This window comes from Hylaeus anthracinus, unplaced genomic scaffold (assembly GCF_026225885.1).
Source record: "Hylaeus anthracinus isolate JK02 unplaced genomic scaffold, UHH_iyHylAnth1.0_haploid 3, whole genome shotgun sequence".
Lineage (NCBI taxonomy): Eukaryota > Metazoa > Arthropoda > Insecta > Hymenoptera > Colletidae > Hylaeus > Hylaeus anthracinus.
The window spans coordinates 14289942-14308631 of record NW_026535284.1 but is presented as its reverse complement, the minus strand read 5'-3'; the positions used below and the strand labels follow the sequence as shown (position 1 = coordinate 14308631).

The window sequence follows — 18690 nt, the reverse complement described above, 5'->3', positions numbered from 1 at the left end:
TGTTGAGTTTGCAACATTGTTGAGTTTCGAAAGGAGCGATTTGCAACTTTGTTGAAGTTTTGAGAGAAGCGGTTTGCAACATTGTTGAGTTTCGAAAGGAGCGTTTTCGACTTTGTTGAACTTGCAATATTGTTGAATTCCGCGGGAGCGATTTGCAATATTGTTGAACTTGCAACTTTGTTGAAGTTTTGAGCGGAGCCATTGCAACATTGTTAAACCACGAAATATTACAGTATGAGGCGAAATTATAGCGAAATATTACACAAAATGAGGGAAAATTATAGGGAATTACACCAGGAAGTGGAGGGAAACTAAAGGGAAAAATACCAGGAAATAGAAGAATATTAAAGGAAAATGTGTAAGGTAATGGAGGGAAATTAACGGGAAATGTGTAAGGATATGAAGGGAAATTAATGGGAAATATTCCAGGAAATGGAGGAATATTAAAGGGAACTGTGTAAGGTAATGGAAGGAAATTAAAGGGAAATATACCAGGAAATGAATGGAAACTAAAGGGAAATGTGTAAGGAAATGAAGAGAATTTAAAGGGAAGTGTGCCAGGAAATGGAGGGGAATTAAAGGGTTTATTCAACCTATACTTACAGATATGTCGGGTCGGTTGCCTGCTCGCAGGGCGCGGGAATGCCCCTGGTATGGGGCAACCCATGTTAGCAGTCTTGCCGGTCCGGTTGCCTGCCCGTAGGCGCTGGAGTAATGTTGCAGTACTCCTAACATGGAAAAATATAAAACCTCAAGCAAGTATCATTTTATACTTACTTGCTGGAGGTTAGGATACTACACTGTTCCAGTGAGGGGCTAAGAATAATAAGGATTATAGATTTTGTAACAGCTTTTATGTGTATGTATGCTTCTCTTTTATTCACGTTTTTGTACACAATTAATCGGACAAGTAACAGTATTTCTTTGGGATTACGATTGCCCCGTGTATTTGCAGCGATAAGGTCTTCTCGTTAATATTTTCTCATTAAATGTATATTTCAACCTATCTAACTCAATGTCTTTGATTTCTAATTACGATAGACATAGCAAAGACAGAGGCAATCGCTCGCGCGCGCGCGTACACAGAATCTAAAGATATAAATAAACGAACACGTATAACGAACAAGAGAATAGAAAATAAAGTAAATGGATAGGTTGACCATGGTCGAACGTAAATTGTTTTATTTGACAATGTTCACGCGTTACTACAGTCTCGTTCTTAATCGTTAGTTCTTTGGCGATTGAAAACTTGTTCTATTTCACTGGGACACGTTCGTATGGCCATTTTATATGCATTTGAATGCGTAATAAAACGAATAGCGAATTCCCTTGTAAGTGAATTACTCGAAAGTACCTGGAGTTGATTACCTACAGGCGTAAACATGCTCGGAGTGTAAAGGGTTAACTGTACTGCACTTCTGTGCGAAATACTCGTCCGCATTAGAGGTTATCTTGGTGAATAAGGAACGTACAGTGAGTCCTAAAAGTAATTTGTCACAATGTTATAGAATAAATACAGAAACAAGAAGTTATTAGCTTTCGGAAGTTATCTCAAAGTAAACAAATACCCGAGCGGTCGTTTGAGAATTATTTCTTATATTTCAATAATTCGATCCGTCACTTAACATACATCGAAAGAAACACCGAGCGCAAAGTGCTTGCTTAATATACTAGCCTCGTGTAGGACTCACTGTTTTCCATAGAACACCGAAAGCGTTTTTGATACAAAGCGTTGGTAATGTATTTTCCAACCATTTGCACGAAATCAACGACTCGATCAACTCCATCAACGAAACATCCACACACGTACACGCACACGCACGCGTGAACGAATTCACTTTCGTTCTCTTGCACGTGTTTATAATATTTCTTTATTCACAGACACACGTCACGGACATCCCCTCAACGTACGATAATACCTGTGCGAGAGGAATCCATCCGGCGATAACTGTCTCTGACACTTTACCAACCGTAAAGTGTTCATTCGTACCAATCGTTATTACAAGCTCATCGAATACTTTGAAATTGGCACGATACGCAGGGTGTCGTCGAACAAATTCCTCTCACGCGGGAACTACCGATATATTAAAATACCGCGTGGAAATATTTTAATACATTAAAATCGCGTGTATTTAAATGCCGGTCAATGAACGTGTTCTTTACAGTTTTGTCCCACTTCCCTGATTTCACTCGCGAAAAATACAAATAGGAATGATCTTCGAACGAAACGGAACAAAAGTCGAGAGAATCGGCGTGGCAGCTTATGCAAGCATAAATAAAAATACATTTCATGATCGTTAGGATTCACAATATTCGCGCAACGAATCATAGCCACGGTATAATGAATCGATGTACACCCTCGATTGCGTTATCCGTTCATCGAATTGAAAAACTCGCTATCACCCATGACGTAAGAAAAAAGAAAAGAACGAAATTAAGGAAAAGGTTAACCGAGAGGAATTACGACGTTTTTAATTACTACGGTAACACGATCGAAATCGAGCCGACTTGATCACGCTCGTCAGGAACAATGATTTTTACACACAAAATCACCACTCCCCAAAGCAATTAGCTAACAAGCAGCCGATGTATCGAAATCAATATATTACCGAGTTAAGAAAAAAAAACACCTCGCGTGCAATTTTTTCGTTACGAATTCAGGATTCGTGCTCGAAGCATCGACAGGGTTATATCGCTATTCAACACCAGATAATAACGCTTCCGTAAACTATTATTAAGACTTGCTACAATTAACGGTATCTATATATAAATACAATCGAGAAATAAATAATGCACATTTGTAACTTTCGCTAATACGTTATTTGTCGCGTACGAGCAGAGGTCATTTATTTCTTTTTTCTAGAACAGATAAACGTGTATTATCATACATATATACGATAATACATACACACACGACATATATATATATCGTAGCTGTGCGCACTTGCGCCGCGAGTGGACGAAATATTCATAACTTCAAGTTCGGGATTTTGCTAACAGTTTTCTAGTAACTTTCTTAGGGAGTTGGATCTCGTTCTACAGTCTTCATGATTTCAAAGAAGAATAATTTGTTCCTGCAATGGTTATGCCTCTGGCCGTACGCTTCTCTATCACATTTATAAATTAGACTTCGGACTTCATAGATCGGCAACAATCACTGGTAAATCGTTAACACGGAAATAGGCTTTAATTAAACGTCAGGTAGAGTCGGCATAATCAACAACGGAATACAGATCTCGCTGGAAAGAAACTGCGATTGGACGTGTTGTCATCGGTTTCGAATACGGATGACTTATATCGGTTCGCTGGTTTGATACAGTTCTCGCGTCGATCGCTGGTTTAGCAAAATGATTAACAAACACTTTACTCCCGGAGCACCGACGTTGACATATAGGTTACAAAGAAAAGACGACACCTTGCGTACTAATACGCAACTTCGTGTCTCGATCGATCAGAAATGGAGAAACGATATATGTATAGTACATCGAACAGCGTCGTCGTAAGAATGGAACATCGAATATAACGCGTGATCGGTTCGCAAGGTGCTAATTGTAACGAGTTAATTAAATAGACTTCGTTCCTATTTTCGTTTCTACGTGAACATCCATTAAACTGTCTCGATGACGCTATCGTGAAACGTAAATGAAAACAGTAGGCGTGATAGTTACGGAGGGTTTGCGAAGTACGCTATGCGACGATTACGATTCTAGCATTGCAACTGATTAACGCGACGAAATTAACGCTTTGGCCTGTAACGAGGTTCTCGGGCCTCGAGTTTGCGTTTAGGTAACATACGATATCCGACGAACGGCCGGGTTGGGTTGAACGCATGTAAAAAAATAATTGTTTGTTCCCTAAAATTACGCTTGAACAGCGCGCAAGCACGATTTCTCAATGTACGGGTCATTGAAAGCACGATTAACACCGAGACGAAGTCTTCAATTCAGAGTGAACGTACACCTAACGGATAGGTTAATTGTTTGCTATGAAATAAACGATTGAAAAATGGTTACAAACTGGGAGTTGTTTATATCAAAATACTTGCACTTTTACTTTCAATGAGACATACATTTACGAATACAAGACACTGTGCGAGGGGAAGCGTTCGATTTCTTTTTTTAAATTCTCTACGTATAGAAAGATCGTGGATGGAGGTCGAAAAGCAGCCTCTGCCTGTACCTCGCCTTTGCGCTAATTGCTTACTCTTTTATACGACTATGTGCACGACAAAGACATTCAATAATAATAATAATATAAAATTCTCTTCAAATAAAGAAGAATCGTAAAAAAATTCCCCAAAATGCTTGTTTGTGCGGTATTTATCAAAATATGAACGAAGTAGCGAAGTGGCGTTAATTGTACGCGAGTGCCTCGCATAATGTTCGATAAAATCGAGACGAAACGATTCGATATGCGAGGCATGGATAGAGAATTCTTCGATGAAAACTATTTCTTCTCGCACAATGTTTTCGCAACTTTGCGTTTCCACGTTATGTGCGTATGCGTACCGTTGCATACGTATAACACACTGAACGTATTAGATATACAGCGAGCCGAGAAAATGTTTGTACGGTCAGTTTTCGCGAGATGACGTGCTCGCAAAGAAAACTGGACGCGCAAATACTTTTCCAACTGTCTGTAAATAAAATTCGGAAGAAACTCAGGCGAACAGTTTGCAGAAACAGCATCGAGGAATCGGACCGTGTCGCGGAGGAGAATCTAAGGGACGTGAGATTTCTATAAAGGAAGGATTCCTAATTCCGAGACGACGAAAAATACACGCATAGAGCCCTCGCGAAATTTCTACTATCGATAACGACAATAATACGGTGTGTAACATATAATACGCCACGCTACGAAATTTAACGACACGTCGAGATACAATTAACACAGCAATCTCGCTACTCTTTCATCGGAATCTCGGCTTCTCGCGTTCTCTTATATATCCATCGTTTTTCGTTAAACATTTCTCTCTGTTCGCTCTCAATCTTACGGACGGCTGCTCTCGTCGAAAGGTATATTAATTACGCTTCCTTTGAAAAAAGCACGCGAAAAATCAGTTTTCAGCCAAACGCCGGGGACTCGTGCGGGCTACCCCGGTTACAAGTTAACCTAAAAAGAGTCTCGACAACCCGTGTTACGCGTTTTCTTTTTTCGTTTTTCGCGCAAGCAGTGTCGAGTAATACTTGAAACCGTTGCACCTCTTTTCGCGTCAACTACGATAAACTTGGCTTTTACTCGATAACTCTAAATAGTATTTCGTTCCTATGCGTGTGTGCGTGTATTAAACATTTAAAAAATGAGTCCTCCCTGCTTTATAAATTATATTCGAAATCAATTTTTATACGAATTATTACAAATTATATTATCGTGATCGATAAATACGACGATTGCGAAAAGAGGAGCTGGTGATCGATCGCGATTTCGACGGTTCTCTTCGGGCGTTTGTTGCCTTGTTTGAAGAACGCCTAACTCAACACTGCGCGCAAGCATATTAGCGCGATATACAGGGTGTCCTAAAAATGTTGGAAGTCGTTGAAAGGGGTGATTCGGGAGGTGATTTGAAACAACTTTTTCCTTAGCGAAAATGTTGTCCGAGGCTTCGTTGAGGAGATATTAACGAAAAGCACTGACCAATCGGAGCGCGAGTATGCCGATGGAGCGCTCCGCGGTGGCGTATGAGCGCGGCCGCCTGGCGCGTAGCCACGCCTACTGGTGGCGCTCCAAGGGTATCCGCGCGCTCTGATTGGTCGGGGTTTTCTGTTAATATCTCCTTAACGAAGCTTCGGACAACATTTTCGCTAAGGAAAAAGTTATTTCAAAACACCTCCCGAACCACTATTTTCAAGGACTTCCAACATTGTTGGGACACCCTGTACAGAGTTTCGTTTGTCGGTTTTCCTTCCTCTGACTCTTTCTCTCTTCCTCTCTATATATATTTTTGTTCTTTTTTGTACGGCTATCCCAGTATCGTTCAGACCCAGGATAAAATGTGTTCATGGTGTTCGTTCGTTTTCAGCGACGTTGGTCCCTTTTCTATCTCGCTTGTGATTTTATACTGTTGCGTACGGGAAGAAAAAAGCAAACCAAGATCGTTGAAATGGAAAGAAAACTGACGGATTTTAACACAGGTCTGAAGAAACTTAAAGAGAACGCGTACGTCTAATATATATATATATATATATATAATATATATATATATATATTTTTTTATGTTTATCTCATTTCGCTTATATATATTTATAAATATATACATTTCTATCCTTTTTGTTTGTCATGTTTATACATATATATCATTTTTATAAATTATACTCTAAAAAGGAAAGGTACCACCGTCGTAAGTCACGTGCGACTCTACTTAAAACTCTATATTGCAACAATATTAATTCTCTTTCTTCATTTTAATTATATATATACATATAATATATAATATACATTACGTATGCGTATCATATATCATATATATATATACGTATATAACTTTATGTAGCATTTAATACGTTATTTACGTACGTAAACTGACGCGTCGTCGAAACCATTGCGTTCCTTGCCCGACCATCGTTAACCTCGAATACGCACCGATATGATAACGCGTTTCCCGCGCATTCCAAAGCACAGAGGTCACGTGACATCCAAGTGTACGCGAATCAGCGCGCGCGATGCCCAAAAGCCAGCCAATGAAACGACACGCGACTTCATCGCCACGCCCTATCAACGCGACTGACTAGCGAATACAAAAATCTCAAGGCGATAATTGATAACGGGTGAGGGTGGGTGAGGGGAGGGGAAGAGGTATCGGGCGCATGACAAGAGCACTATCGTCCTTAACATTATTTTAGTTCTATCGCGCTACCGTAAAACTTCGCTAAACATATGTACGCGTTATATATATATATAATATATTTTAGCTTTTCATTATTGTTTTCCATGGAATAAACGACGATAGTTCTCTTCGTGACTCGAGAAATGTAAGCATGACGTAAGTAAGAATATAAAAATAAAAAGATAAATAGAGAAAGTTTTCGTTCTGATCGCGACCGTTGCTGCGACAAGAAAAAATAAGACGAGAAAAGGATTCGGTTGAAGCAACCATGTGAAACGGATCGAGCTTAAGGAAAACTAAAAAATATACATATACTATATATATAAAATATGTAACATCTGCTATTAGCTAATGGATTTTAATACACCGAGTATTGACGCGGTTTGGTCGCGCACGATTTCCAGAATACTCGTGCGAAATTGGAAACAAGATCTCGGAGAAACTAGGTGAATACTGTAAAACGAAACGGCGTACGTATCTTAAAAAAAAAAAACAAAAAAAAAAAACCGTTTTTGTCAGCTCGATGATCGTTGTCGTAGCAAGAATAATATCGACCGATTACGCTCCTACGACAATAGTAATCGTTTCGTTAAAAGCACGTTCTCGTTCGTCGAAAAATAGGACGCGATTCGATCGTCGATTATCGGTTGAGATAACCCGTTCAAGCGCAATAATTTCTTCCGTGCAATATCGACGGATTGTATTTCGTGGCATTTTTACTGGTACAATTGAAACGGATAAATTAATTGCTTACTTTCTTATTCGTCTGCTTATTACTTTCTACGTAATCGTAATAACCGAAAGAAACCACTGGATGTTCAATTTAACCCTTTGTCGACGGACAACATCGAAGACTTTTTCGCACGCTAGAAGCCCGTAGGTGTTTACCGCACGCAGTCGACCGATCGACTGACGACGAGCGTCTATGACAATCAAAGGGTTAACCGTGCTCGTCGTATCGATGTGTTCAGGACGGCAATCGTTACGTTCTCTCTCATCTCCGGTACGCATCACTTTCGCAACGAGTATCGAGAATCGTCTGACAAAAACGGATTTTACAACTGAACAAGATATCGCGCGTTACTATTACCGATGAAATGGTGGTGCACGAAATTCCTCCAACTCGCACCGTGGTACTAAACGAAACTTCGCCCTTATATCTAGCGACGAATCGAGTGCTTGATCTTACTTTTTTTTTTTTTTCTTCTTCATTAAACGTACGGGATAATTGTTACACGGTAATCCTAGACACAATGATAGGTACACGGCATCAGCAGTAATTTCCTGTCGAAATAACGCACGTAACCGTCTGTGTGTGTTTTGTTTTGTTTTTTTTTTTTTTTTTTAAAGCGTAGGCCGGACTAACTCGTCTCTCTTGAATTTAAACATTACCTTCGCGGCTCGAAACATCGAACCAGGGCCGTGACAAGACGGACGAGAATGGGGATACTTGTATAACTTGTTCGTGAAATAATATTGCTAAGAAAACGCGATTAAACGGGAAGTTTGTCCATGTCGGGCTTTCTTTCAGAAAGGCGAGATGAACATCTTTTTACCGCGATGCGAAACGATACATTTTTCTGTAACGGTGTATTCCATCGTTACCCTGGACGTTAAAAGTTTCTAGACACGGCCCTGCGTCGAACTAGGGCCCGTTTCCCTCGGTATAATCTCCATTCTGACTAGATTTACGATAAGTGCACCGACGCAGACGAACGAATCGAGTGCTGACCCTGATCGATCGGGACGATTTCGATTCTCCTAAAACAGTAGCGTAAACCGTAATCGTTAAATATTGCGATTGGTACGATTAATCGTTACGAAAAAGATTACCAACGACGAGGATACAGCACTCTGAATTTCAGTACACGGAGAATGACATTCGACGCGGTTCTCGATACGTGTATATCGATGCTATCGGTCGGTAATTATTGCTATACAAGCAAAAGCTGTAAAAAGGTACGATGATCAGCTACATTTACATGCGAACGAGCATTGCTTCTCGCCAATGATTGCGAAATCAGCATCGTACGTGTACAAAGCCGGATTAAGATCGTATAGATCTCTCGTACAGATTTCGTATAGTACACGCGTATACTTTGATTCGACATTCGGAAACGAAGTACCTTTAACTCTGAAGGCCCTCCGTGGAACGTAGGTCCCTAAAGCTCGCGTCTTAATCCGACCCTGTACATCTACGCAAACAATTTATACTACTATGGAAATTAATTCTCCTTGTACTGACGATATTCATTCCACGGATCGTTAATTTCTAACACTGGAACATCGAGTTGTTCGTCTCGATTGTCTCGATGCTGTCACTCCCGTGTTTCGAGTCCTGCACAGGCTCGAAGCACGCAGAGGGGCAGACACGAACGTATCCTATTAGCAATTTCTCATTTTCTTTTTTTTTTCTTCCTCTTTTTCCTTAATCGTTCATTTAAACGGGCCTAATATCTATGGAGGACATAAAAATGTGTACGAGTACGACACGGCGACAATGATCACGACATCGACATGCGCGTTCCGTAGCCGCGATTAACCGCTCGAATACAACCAGGGGCTGACAAGTGTTTGTCGTCCAGTGGTTGATCGCCCGACGGACACGCGCTAAAATATTTTTTTTCTGTTTTCTTCACGGTACTACGTACGGCTCTTCCCGCTGTTTCTTCTCTTTCTCGATTTACGATTACTAAACGTTATTATTACTACTCGTTACTCGCTATTATTACTAGAATCGGCTAAATCATTTCCGTTTAGAACTATCAACGACGAATTCAAGTTTACACCAAGGATCGAAACCGGGGCCGAAGTTTCGTGATTCATTCACTATATCCAGCCGCGATTCGTGTTGCGAAGCTCTCTATATGGAGAGAGAGAGAGAGAGAGAGAGAGAGAGAAAAAAAAAAGAAAGAAAACTGAATTGAAATCTTTGGTGCAAACTTCACGGCACAAACAACGACGAAATAACGTGCCTTAACTTACGTATAGAGTATTTTGTTTCTCTTATTCACTTTTGCTCGCGCTCCACGAAACCTCGAGAAGATTTTTCACGTTCTCGAATAAATCTCTCTTTATCACCCACCCTAGTTAACATTTTTTTTTTTTATCCGTCCATAAGATAAACCGTTCGCTGATTTACGTTTTTTTTTCTTTTTCTTGTTTTTCTTGATTTTTATTTTTATTTTTTTTTTTTTTTTTTTACGTACTTCAGGTGCTTCTTTACGTTGCGGATAAGGCTCGACTATTTACCACTTAATACTATATAGAGCTTTCAGCTTTTACTAATCTTAAGTACACGAGGTTGATGCTTCAAGCCTTAAAGACACCTAACTAGAGACAACACGTACGAAGATTTTTGAATGTGCATCGATATTCGCTAGGTGGACTTTTTGTTTTTGTTTTTGTTTTGTTTTTTTTTTTTTTTTTTTTAAATTCGCTTAACGATTAAGATGTTCAACAATCGCGTGTTCAACACGCATATGTCATTCGTGGTTAATATTTGCATCGATCAAAAGACCCGCGGACACGGGCGGGTATTTCACGCGATTAACGTGTTCGATCGTCTCGAGTGTTCTTAATCGCGTGACCCGTTTGTCCGCAACGTTTTTAGGCGTACTGTTTCAATAAGTTATGTTTATACGCGTACACACACGTATGCATTCTTTTACGTAACTTTGACGGTGACCACCAGTGGACTCCCGTCGCGTCTATGATCACTTAAAATTCTATTTTAAGTATGAAACACCATGACCACAAGGTCAGATCGTATCCTGCTCGATCTTCGTCGTGCGAACATGGTTGCTCTTTCTTTCGCTTTTTTCCCTTTTTTTTTTTTTTTTAAATTTAATTTAAATCCTATCGGAGAAGCGCTGCGAGATGCTCCTCTGAATAAAGCTCGACGAAAAGTTTAGACTGTTCGAGAACGCCGGATCTCGTTCGAACAGAAACACAACTTCCCGATTCTCTATGGATAAACTATACTATATGCACAAGTTTTACACAGACTCGACATTTGCAATTGTGCCGGCTGGTGATTTGTCAAAACTTAAGCCCAGCTTACGTTCAGTCTTGATCACTAGTGACTCGACACTACGCTAAAGACCTAAAACACGATTTACTTTTCAAGCAATATCGGAATCGATCGTTCCTTTCGTCGTAATAAAAAATAATCCTTATAATATGCATCGAAACTATCGCGTAAGTACGTAAGCGCTAATGAAAAAAAAAAAAAAAAAAAAAAAAAAAAAAAAAAAAAAAATTATGCACAAGTGCCAAGTCTTTCTACACGATTTTAACCGTGAGTCTGTAAATCAGAAAAGATTTTTTTCCCGCGTATTTTATAAGAAACCGAATCACCGGTGATAATAAAAAAAGAAATAAGAGTTAAATCGATATCAATGTTCTTTTCACCTTTCAGACTCAAAGCTGATCCTGTGCGAACTTGTTTCTTTCTTTTTCACTGGTATAAAACACTCTGCGTCGAGGAAAATCCTCTAAAAGCGCTCTGAGAGGAAACGAAATACACGGTTAAGAAGTCACTGAAAAATTCTTACCGATTCAAATCCTTCGTCTTCCCCTAATACTTCTGTAGAGTTTCTAACAATATTATATATATTTTTTAAGAATATCAATTCAACAGAAAATAACAGATCGCCCAGCGATCTTTTGCGCTATCCATCAAAAATGACTTTCTTTGCTCATTTCTTTTCTTTTCTTTTCGTTTTTTTTTTTTTTTTTGTACTAATTTCCTTAATCAGAGTACTCGATTTCCAAAGTACGTTTGCTCTCTAATGACCACAAATTGAATCTCTCGTTGGCGTTTCCTCTCGATAACGCTGGTATCTGGCTTTCCATGAAAATGAAAAGATAACAGCGACTTCGCCAAACCTTAAAGACACAATTAGATTCGAATGCGTTTTTCTACTTGTGCCAAATTAACGTCACGTTTGCTCGTTAACGATCGATATCTCTGCGAAAAAACTGCCAGTTCATATACGGAACGGACACCGAAGACCTTAAACCGTAGTTTCCAAATTTTTCGATGATCTCCACCCACTGTTTTTTCTTGCAGCTTGAGCGTTGCTTCCAATAACACAGAAAATGATTCTTCGGCGAAGACGAAATACAAAGGAGACCCCGAGCAGCTTCAAAACGCCGATGTTCAGCTTTGCAGATTGACATCGTCGCCAATTTCGTTAAGCAAGAAGCGTTAAGTTGATATTAACATTGTATCCTCTTTTTCGTTCACTGGTTCGTGTTCCTTACTGTACTCCAAACCTAGCTGGATTGAAGTCTTTGTTGACGAAAGAAAAGCCATGGAACTCCTCTTGATTGATGCAGTTTACTTCGTCCGGATCCTCCGGTGTCAATACCGGATCCTCTTTCGTGAATTCCGCGTCGAAGTTCAACGTATCTTTTTCGCTTTTCTAAACAATGCGATACGATCGTCGTTTAGTAATACTTAATCAACAGGTAAAATAATACATCGAGTCGATTAAATGAACTTACAATTTTTGGTCTGATCGGTGGTTTCACTTTACGAGCTTCGAGCGCATCCCAATCGATCCTTTGAAAAAATGGATGAGTTTTTATGGCGTCCTCGCGGCCATTAGCTGCAACGCAACCTAACCTATCGGCGGGATTTTTCGTCATGAATCCTATTAAAATCGATACTGCTTCTTCCGAGATCCATTTCGGATAAACTACATCGTCCCGTAAGATGGACTCGAATAGATCGTCTTCGTTGTCCGCTTCGAATGGTGGCTGACCGACCATCATTTCGTACATTAAAACGCCAAGTGCCCACCAATCGACGCTGGCGCCATACTGTAATTCCTGAAGAATCTCAGGTGCTATATAATCCGGAGTACCGCAGAATGTTGTCGTGGTTGTTTTCCCTTCGACAATGCCCTCCTTGCACATCCCGAAATCGGCTAATTTACAATGACCCTCTTGGTCGAGTAATATATTGTCTAATTTAAGATCTCGATAAATAACGTGATGTTTATGGAGAAATTGAAGCGCGAGTGTAACTTCTGCTGCGTAAAAGCGTGCTCTCGCTTCGTCAAATTTTCGTGCTTTCTGAATATGAAACATTAAATCGCCTGAAATAAAGAAAAATAATATTGCTTGAGTTTTTAACGCTATATATTACAATAAAACGTTGGTATAAATAATTCTTACCTCCGTTTACGAACTCCATAACAAAAAACAATCGATCGTTTGTCTGGAAACAACTATGTATAGCAGTGAGAAAAGGATGTTTCGCTGCCAGTGTTAAAATACGTTTTTCCGTCATCGTGCAATCCACATCGTCATCTTGTATGATTACATCCTTTCTCAAGATTTTCACGGCGTAAACCTCGTCAGGATTCGTTTTTCGTTCTACTAACATCACTTTTCCAAAACTACCTTTACCGAGAACTTTGATGAAATTGAAGTCTTCGATACCAAGCTTTCTAACTTGGTTCTCACTAGCAGGTACTGTATTTTCAGTAGCGATAACCGGCGCGTCCTCTGTTTTTTGAACTGGTTGCATATTATCCGTCGGTAAGGTGTCCGTAACGGTTACGGTTGGAGGTGTCTGACCAGACTGATAAGTTGTTGTTCTATAATTAATCTTTGGAGTTTTTATTTGCTTATCCGGCGATATATTCATTGTACTTAAGATTTCAGCCATAGCTTTTGTGTCTATCCCACAATTATTGGCTACATTTTTCTGGCACCTTTTGTGGACATTTATATTACAAGCTGTATAAAAACAAAAATAAATTCAAGCGTCGTACATTTAATCATATTTTTGGATACGGAGAATTTGCATTACGTTGTATAAATTTACCTTCGCATTGTAAGCCTTGTCTGAATAAACCGTACAAAAGCGATCCACAGTGATCACAAAATGTAAATCTTTTGTAATTGTGTACAGCGAAACGATGCGGCATGTCTATGCTGAAGCGCGGACTTTCCGTATCATGAGTCGACTGGAATTAAATATCGATAGATGAATTGAAAATTAAACAAAAATTCAATTTTAACGGCGAACAATAAAACTGAATAAATGCATCGTATCGTGGTTACCTCTTTCATGCCTGGGCATTTTGTAATAACCAGCTTGTGACATCTCTTGTGAACCACACATGTGCAAACTGAAACACAATAATGTCTCATTTAATATTAACACATTTTTATTTGGACAACTATGAGCATAGCATGACCGAAGCTGGTTGCATGCGTGATTAGACGCATTGATTCGATATGACAAGCATAAATTAAACTTGGTGGATGTTGTGATAGTCTTGCCATAGGACCAGTATAAGCTTGAACATTAAAGACAGAATATGACCTCTAAGGATGTGATAAAATGAAACCATTAGAACCTCCTTGCGATTTATTACATTGTACTTAAAGACATGCAATGAAAGGTTTCCCCGCGTATTACCATGTTAATGTACGCTCCGAAACAAAATTAGAGAATAACGATTTAAAGTAAGAATTTAACTGATGCATTATAACCATATAATTCGTCAATTATTGTTACAGAAAGCACAGTATCGAGTATCGCGCCATGGACCAAATGAAATGTTAAGAAATTCAATTTTTCGAACTCAACTATAAAAGTTCCGATTCTCCAAAATGACTTAATTCTTTGTAATGAACTATATACACATACGCACACACACCTAAATAAACATATGTTCGTACAAAGATAGAGCAAGCAAATATATAATTATAATATCTGTTAATAACGTGTATGTGTCTTCTCACCTTGACACTGATAGCCCTGCTTGCCCAAGCCCCTGAAATACAACAGACAAAACACATCACATCATCTCCTTGTATACCCTCACAAAACACATACGTATGCCTTCTTGGACCATAAACCATAATTAGATGTTTGTGCTAGCCTTTTGAGAAAGATTAGAATAACGATGATCACTCTATATGTATGCTAGTTTTACGTTTCCGTCTTACGTTTATAAAAATATTGTAGTACTACTACGAACTCTCTTGTACAAAATATTGCAACACCCTGTTAATATGAAAATAATTTCACTAAAAAGTGCATGCAGCTGATTTCTGGTTGAATCGTCCCCGAAACGGTACGCAAAGTACCAAGTACTCCTTACTCTGCCGCGATGAGATAAAAAAAGGAAAGAATACTCGAAGATGATGGAAAATTGATGTACCTAAATGCATTTGTTAAATTTTCATGTCCGTGCTCCAAATGTCGTGATACGCTAGTAGTGTAGTCGATAATTATTTGTTACACATTTATCGAAATATCGACGTAACGAAAATACGTACTTAAAAGAACGTTCGAAATATAAACTATAAGAAACCAAATACCCAACATGCAACTTCAACACTTTCAAAATTAATCCAATATTCCCAAATCCCACATTAATTTGGTGTGTCCGTATTTATTAAACTTTATCGCAAATAATTGCGAATACAGGATGATATGCTATTTCTGTTTCCAGACATGCACACCAAATTAAGTGGACAGAGTTGTAAATCATGAAATGAATTAAATTAGTAAATGTCTTGAATCAGAGTTAGAATATGCTCGTGATATAGACCCTAAGCGAGTGTAGTCAATAACGTTTGCGCAAAAGACGTACCATATAAATTCACGGCAGTGGGAACAGAAAGTCGGTTGCCTCAGAAAAGTAGCCATAAATTTGTGACCGTTTGCTTGATGAACTCTACGTCGCATAGCACCCCGTCGCCGATTGAAACCCTGTCGTTCTTTGAACTCCCTCCTGGGTTCTCGACCAGCAGTGATGCTTCCACCACCTCTGCTTCCGATGCCTTCTCCATTGCCTGCACCGCAACCCCGTTGTTGATCTACAAAAGTTTATTATGAAAATATGATCTAAATGTATTTGATTTATTTCTGAAAGATATCTTACCTTGGTCATTCCACTTCAGATCAATCCTAACCCTTAGTTTTCCTTGAGGCTCCAGGTCGACCTGAAACAAATTTCATTTTATGTTGTGATTTTATTGTACATATCAACATCATTATAAACTGAAACTGATAGATGAAATATAGAAATATTTTTAAATTCCTTTACTTGTTTAAAATTTTCACCGTCTTGCACCATTTTAAAGGAACTTGTGTTTCACTGCTAACTATTTCAAGTGTCTGTAACACCTATCGCGTTTTCCTTTAACTTGGTTCTTATTGACACAGTCTTATCACTACCTTGAATTCCTCTACGATATCGTAATAGAAATGCACACAAACACAGATTATGTGTCATTTCGCTATTGCACACAGCAACAGCAAACATAATAGCATCGCTGCTAAACAAAATTAGACTGATCAATTGACCGAAAAGAACTCGAAGGACTTTATGGAAAAGTGTACAGGCATAACACAGAAAGGGAAACAACGAAAACAATAATGCATTACTAAACGCGGTAATTCAAGAATATATTGTTAGCGATAGAAAGTTAAAGGAGAAACGTAACGAGAAATATGTGACGTTGTAAAACGAACCCAGAAGTCTGCAGTTTTGTCGTTTCTGCTGACAAGCTCCTCGAAGGGGATACTGCAATTGGCGACGAAATAATCCGGTGGCAATGCCGCGTCGTGAAAAACTGTAAGCCCGAGCATGACTGCATCCTGGACGTCATGGGTGAATGATTCGTTCCACACTGGATCGAAGGTTTTCGGCTTGGTGGACGAACGATTCAGATGATTCTCGTCGACGTCCAGCTGAACGTAAGGGTCGAGTATAGGTTCGTCCTGCCAGAACTTGCGCTGCTTGTCTGTCGCCCTTAGTCCGACTGCCTCGCATATTTCGATCTTCACCGTCCCCGTGAACATCGTGAACAGAACACGGACGAGCCAGTCGACGGGCTGTCACGCCTGTCGACGAGCTGACACTTCAGATCGTACGAGCAGGTTATTCAGAAATTAGTCAACTACTCGGTCAACCAGATCGAACCATCGCCGCGGTGCCCAACGAGTTCTGGTCGGAGGAGGTTGTCGTACGATTCGCGACGCGTCTATCGAGGATAGACCTCTCGAAAAATATTTCACCAACAGTTTTTCGCCACGGTAAATAACGACCTTCCGTCGGAAAATGTGTGGCGCACCGCTTCGAATATATCCCGTCCCCGACGAGCCTTCGGCTCTATTTTCCTTCTCGCTCCTTCACGCGCGCACGCACACTGTTCCCCCCCCCCCCCGTGTCACTCTCCCTTCCAACTTGCTCCGTCTCCTTCTCCGCCACCCTTTCCCTTTCCCTTCGGCGCCGCCAGTACCGCGCGTAGTGACGTAACTAGCAATTCCGCGGCCTCGCGTTCAAATTTATGGCGCGGTCCTTTCGGAAACGGATATCCTACAAGAAATATTTTACTCGAAACATTTTGTTTATATTAATTATTGACAAAACATGAACGATGCTAAACGAAAATAACACGGCATCGTGTTTATATCTTGTAAAAAGAACGAACCAACATATCTCGCGATACGCGTTAAATTTAACGAAACATTTCTAGCAACATAGACACAGGATTTTCTCGTGTTCGTTACCGTTCGAAGAAAATATATTCACGTAGAAAACGCGTGTTTAATGTACAAAAAGAGCGGACGTCAATCGATAAAGTTACGTTTGATTTTTGTTAAATAAATTCGGGGGACCCGTTGACTTGGAAATCGTGTTTCGATATGCGTTGCACCAGCCTGTAGTTACGCCACTGATCGTGCAGTTATAAACACTCGGCTCGGTCCGCGTTTACGCATAACAGACACGGAAACTGAAGCCGAATTCGCGACGACAGCAACAACAGCCTGTCATCGAAATCGAGACGGAGAATTGGACACGGGACCAGCGAACGTGAGACGATGTTGCTTGTTGCGAGCCCCGTTCGCGAGCGCGAAGCCTGTTTTTGTATTTCCAATCTCCTGAGAGCCATTAAACTCCACTGTCTCTCTTTCTTTGGTTTCCTTGTCCTTCGGTGTTTCCCCGTGTCCTTTTTTTTTTTATTATTATTATTATTGTCCTCGTCGCGTCGTCGAACGATTACGTCACGAGTTAAAACACCCCGAGAGAATCTTGTCTTGCGATTACGAGGACGACATATCACGATAAGCACTCGTTTACCGTCCCTTGACAGCCCCCACCGACCCGAACCGCTCGATTGGTCACTCCGTGCTTCGTCTAAAGGGCGATTCGATCTCGGCCTCGGACGCCATTCGGAGGATCTCGTGAGTTTCCGTCGAAAGCTCAGGCTACGTTTCCACTAGTGTCCGATGGAGTTTAATCGAAGTAACGATTACGATTAAAATGGATAATCGTTGCTCGCTCGAGACGATTTACGATTGAATTAATCACGAGTCGCTCGCGACGATTAAATTGATCGTTTCTCGGATGTTCCATTATCTGTATCGAAGGGGGAACTCTCAGGTTGATCCAACTTTTGGTTCGTTAATCGTTAGCCGTCCGAGAAGACGTAAATGTCGAAAATATATATTAACGTATTTGTCGGATCCAGTAACTTTTCGGAAAATAAAGGCCCCTCGGAGACCAGATCCGTCACTGGTTATGCGCGTTTACGCGAAGAGCTTGCGGAACAAGTGGAAACAGAATGATGCGTAGCCATCCTATTGGAGGAGGTTCGGCTAAAAAAAGAGCACTTCTACTTACGGCACTGGCGTTCAGCGGATGCTGAAAGGTCGAGAACTATTCGATCCTTGATTAATTCTGTTCGTGAAAAATGTATTGCGGAGGGATAATTGAATCGACGATATTTATTTATTCGTACCCGTTTGGGAGTAGTTTCATTTGCCGACGAACTGGGAATCCGGATTTAGGGTAACAGGTCTCCGATTGGACGAACGCCGATCGAAA

The 18690-nt window shown here is 40.2% G+C and overlaps 1 protein-coding gene across 1 annotated transcript; it reads right to left on the bottom strand.

Annotated features, from left to right (window-relative positions):
- Positions 1-9995: 9995 nt before the first annotated feature.
- On the bottom strand, positions 9996-18604 carry LOC128893872 (protein kinase C). The gene is made up of 9 exons (XM_054155169.1): positions 16332-18604; positions 15739-15799; positions 15448-15673; positions 14591-14622; positions 13904-13971; positions 13665-13806; positions 13010-13576; positions 12335-12930; positions 9996-12252 (listed from the first exon to the last, which is right to left on the bottom strand). The coding sequence occupies exons 1-9, from the start codon at positions 16659-16661 to the stop codon at positions 12088-12090; spliced, it is 2187 nt and encodes a 728-aa protein (XP_054011144.1). The 5' UTR covers positions 16662-18604; the 3' UTR covers positions 9996-12087.
- Between the last annotated feature and the right edge of the window lie 86 nt (positions 18605-18690).

Coding starts and splice junctions, on each gene's coding strand:
- LOC128893872 (XM_054155169.1), bottom strand. CDS start 16,661: ATGTTCACGGGGACGGTGAAGATCGAAATATGCGAGGCAGTCGGACTA. Junction 15,800..16,331: donor ACAAAACTGCAGACTTCTGG/GTTCGTTTTACA, acceptor AATTTGTTTCAG/GTCGACCTGGAGCCTCAAGG. Junction 14,623..15,447: donor CACTGCCGTGAATTTATATG/GTACGTCTTTTG, acceptor GTTGTATTTCAG/GGGCTTGGGCAAGCAGGGCT.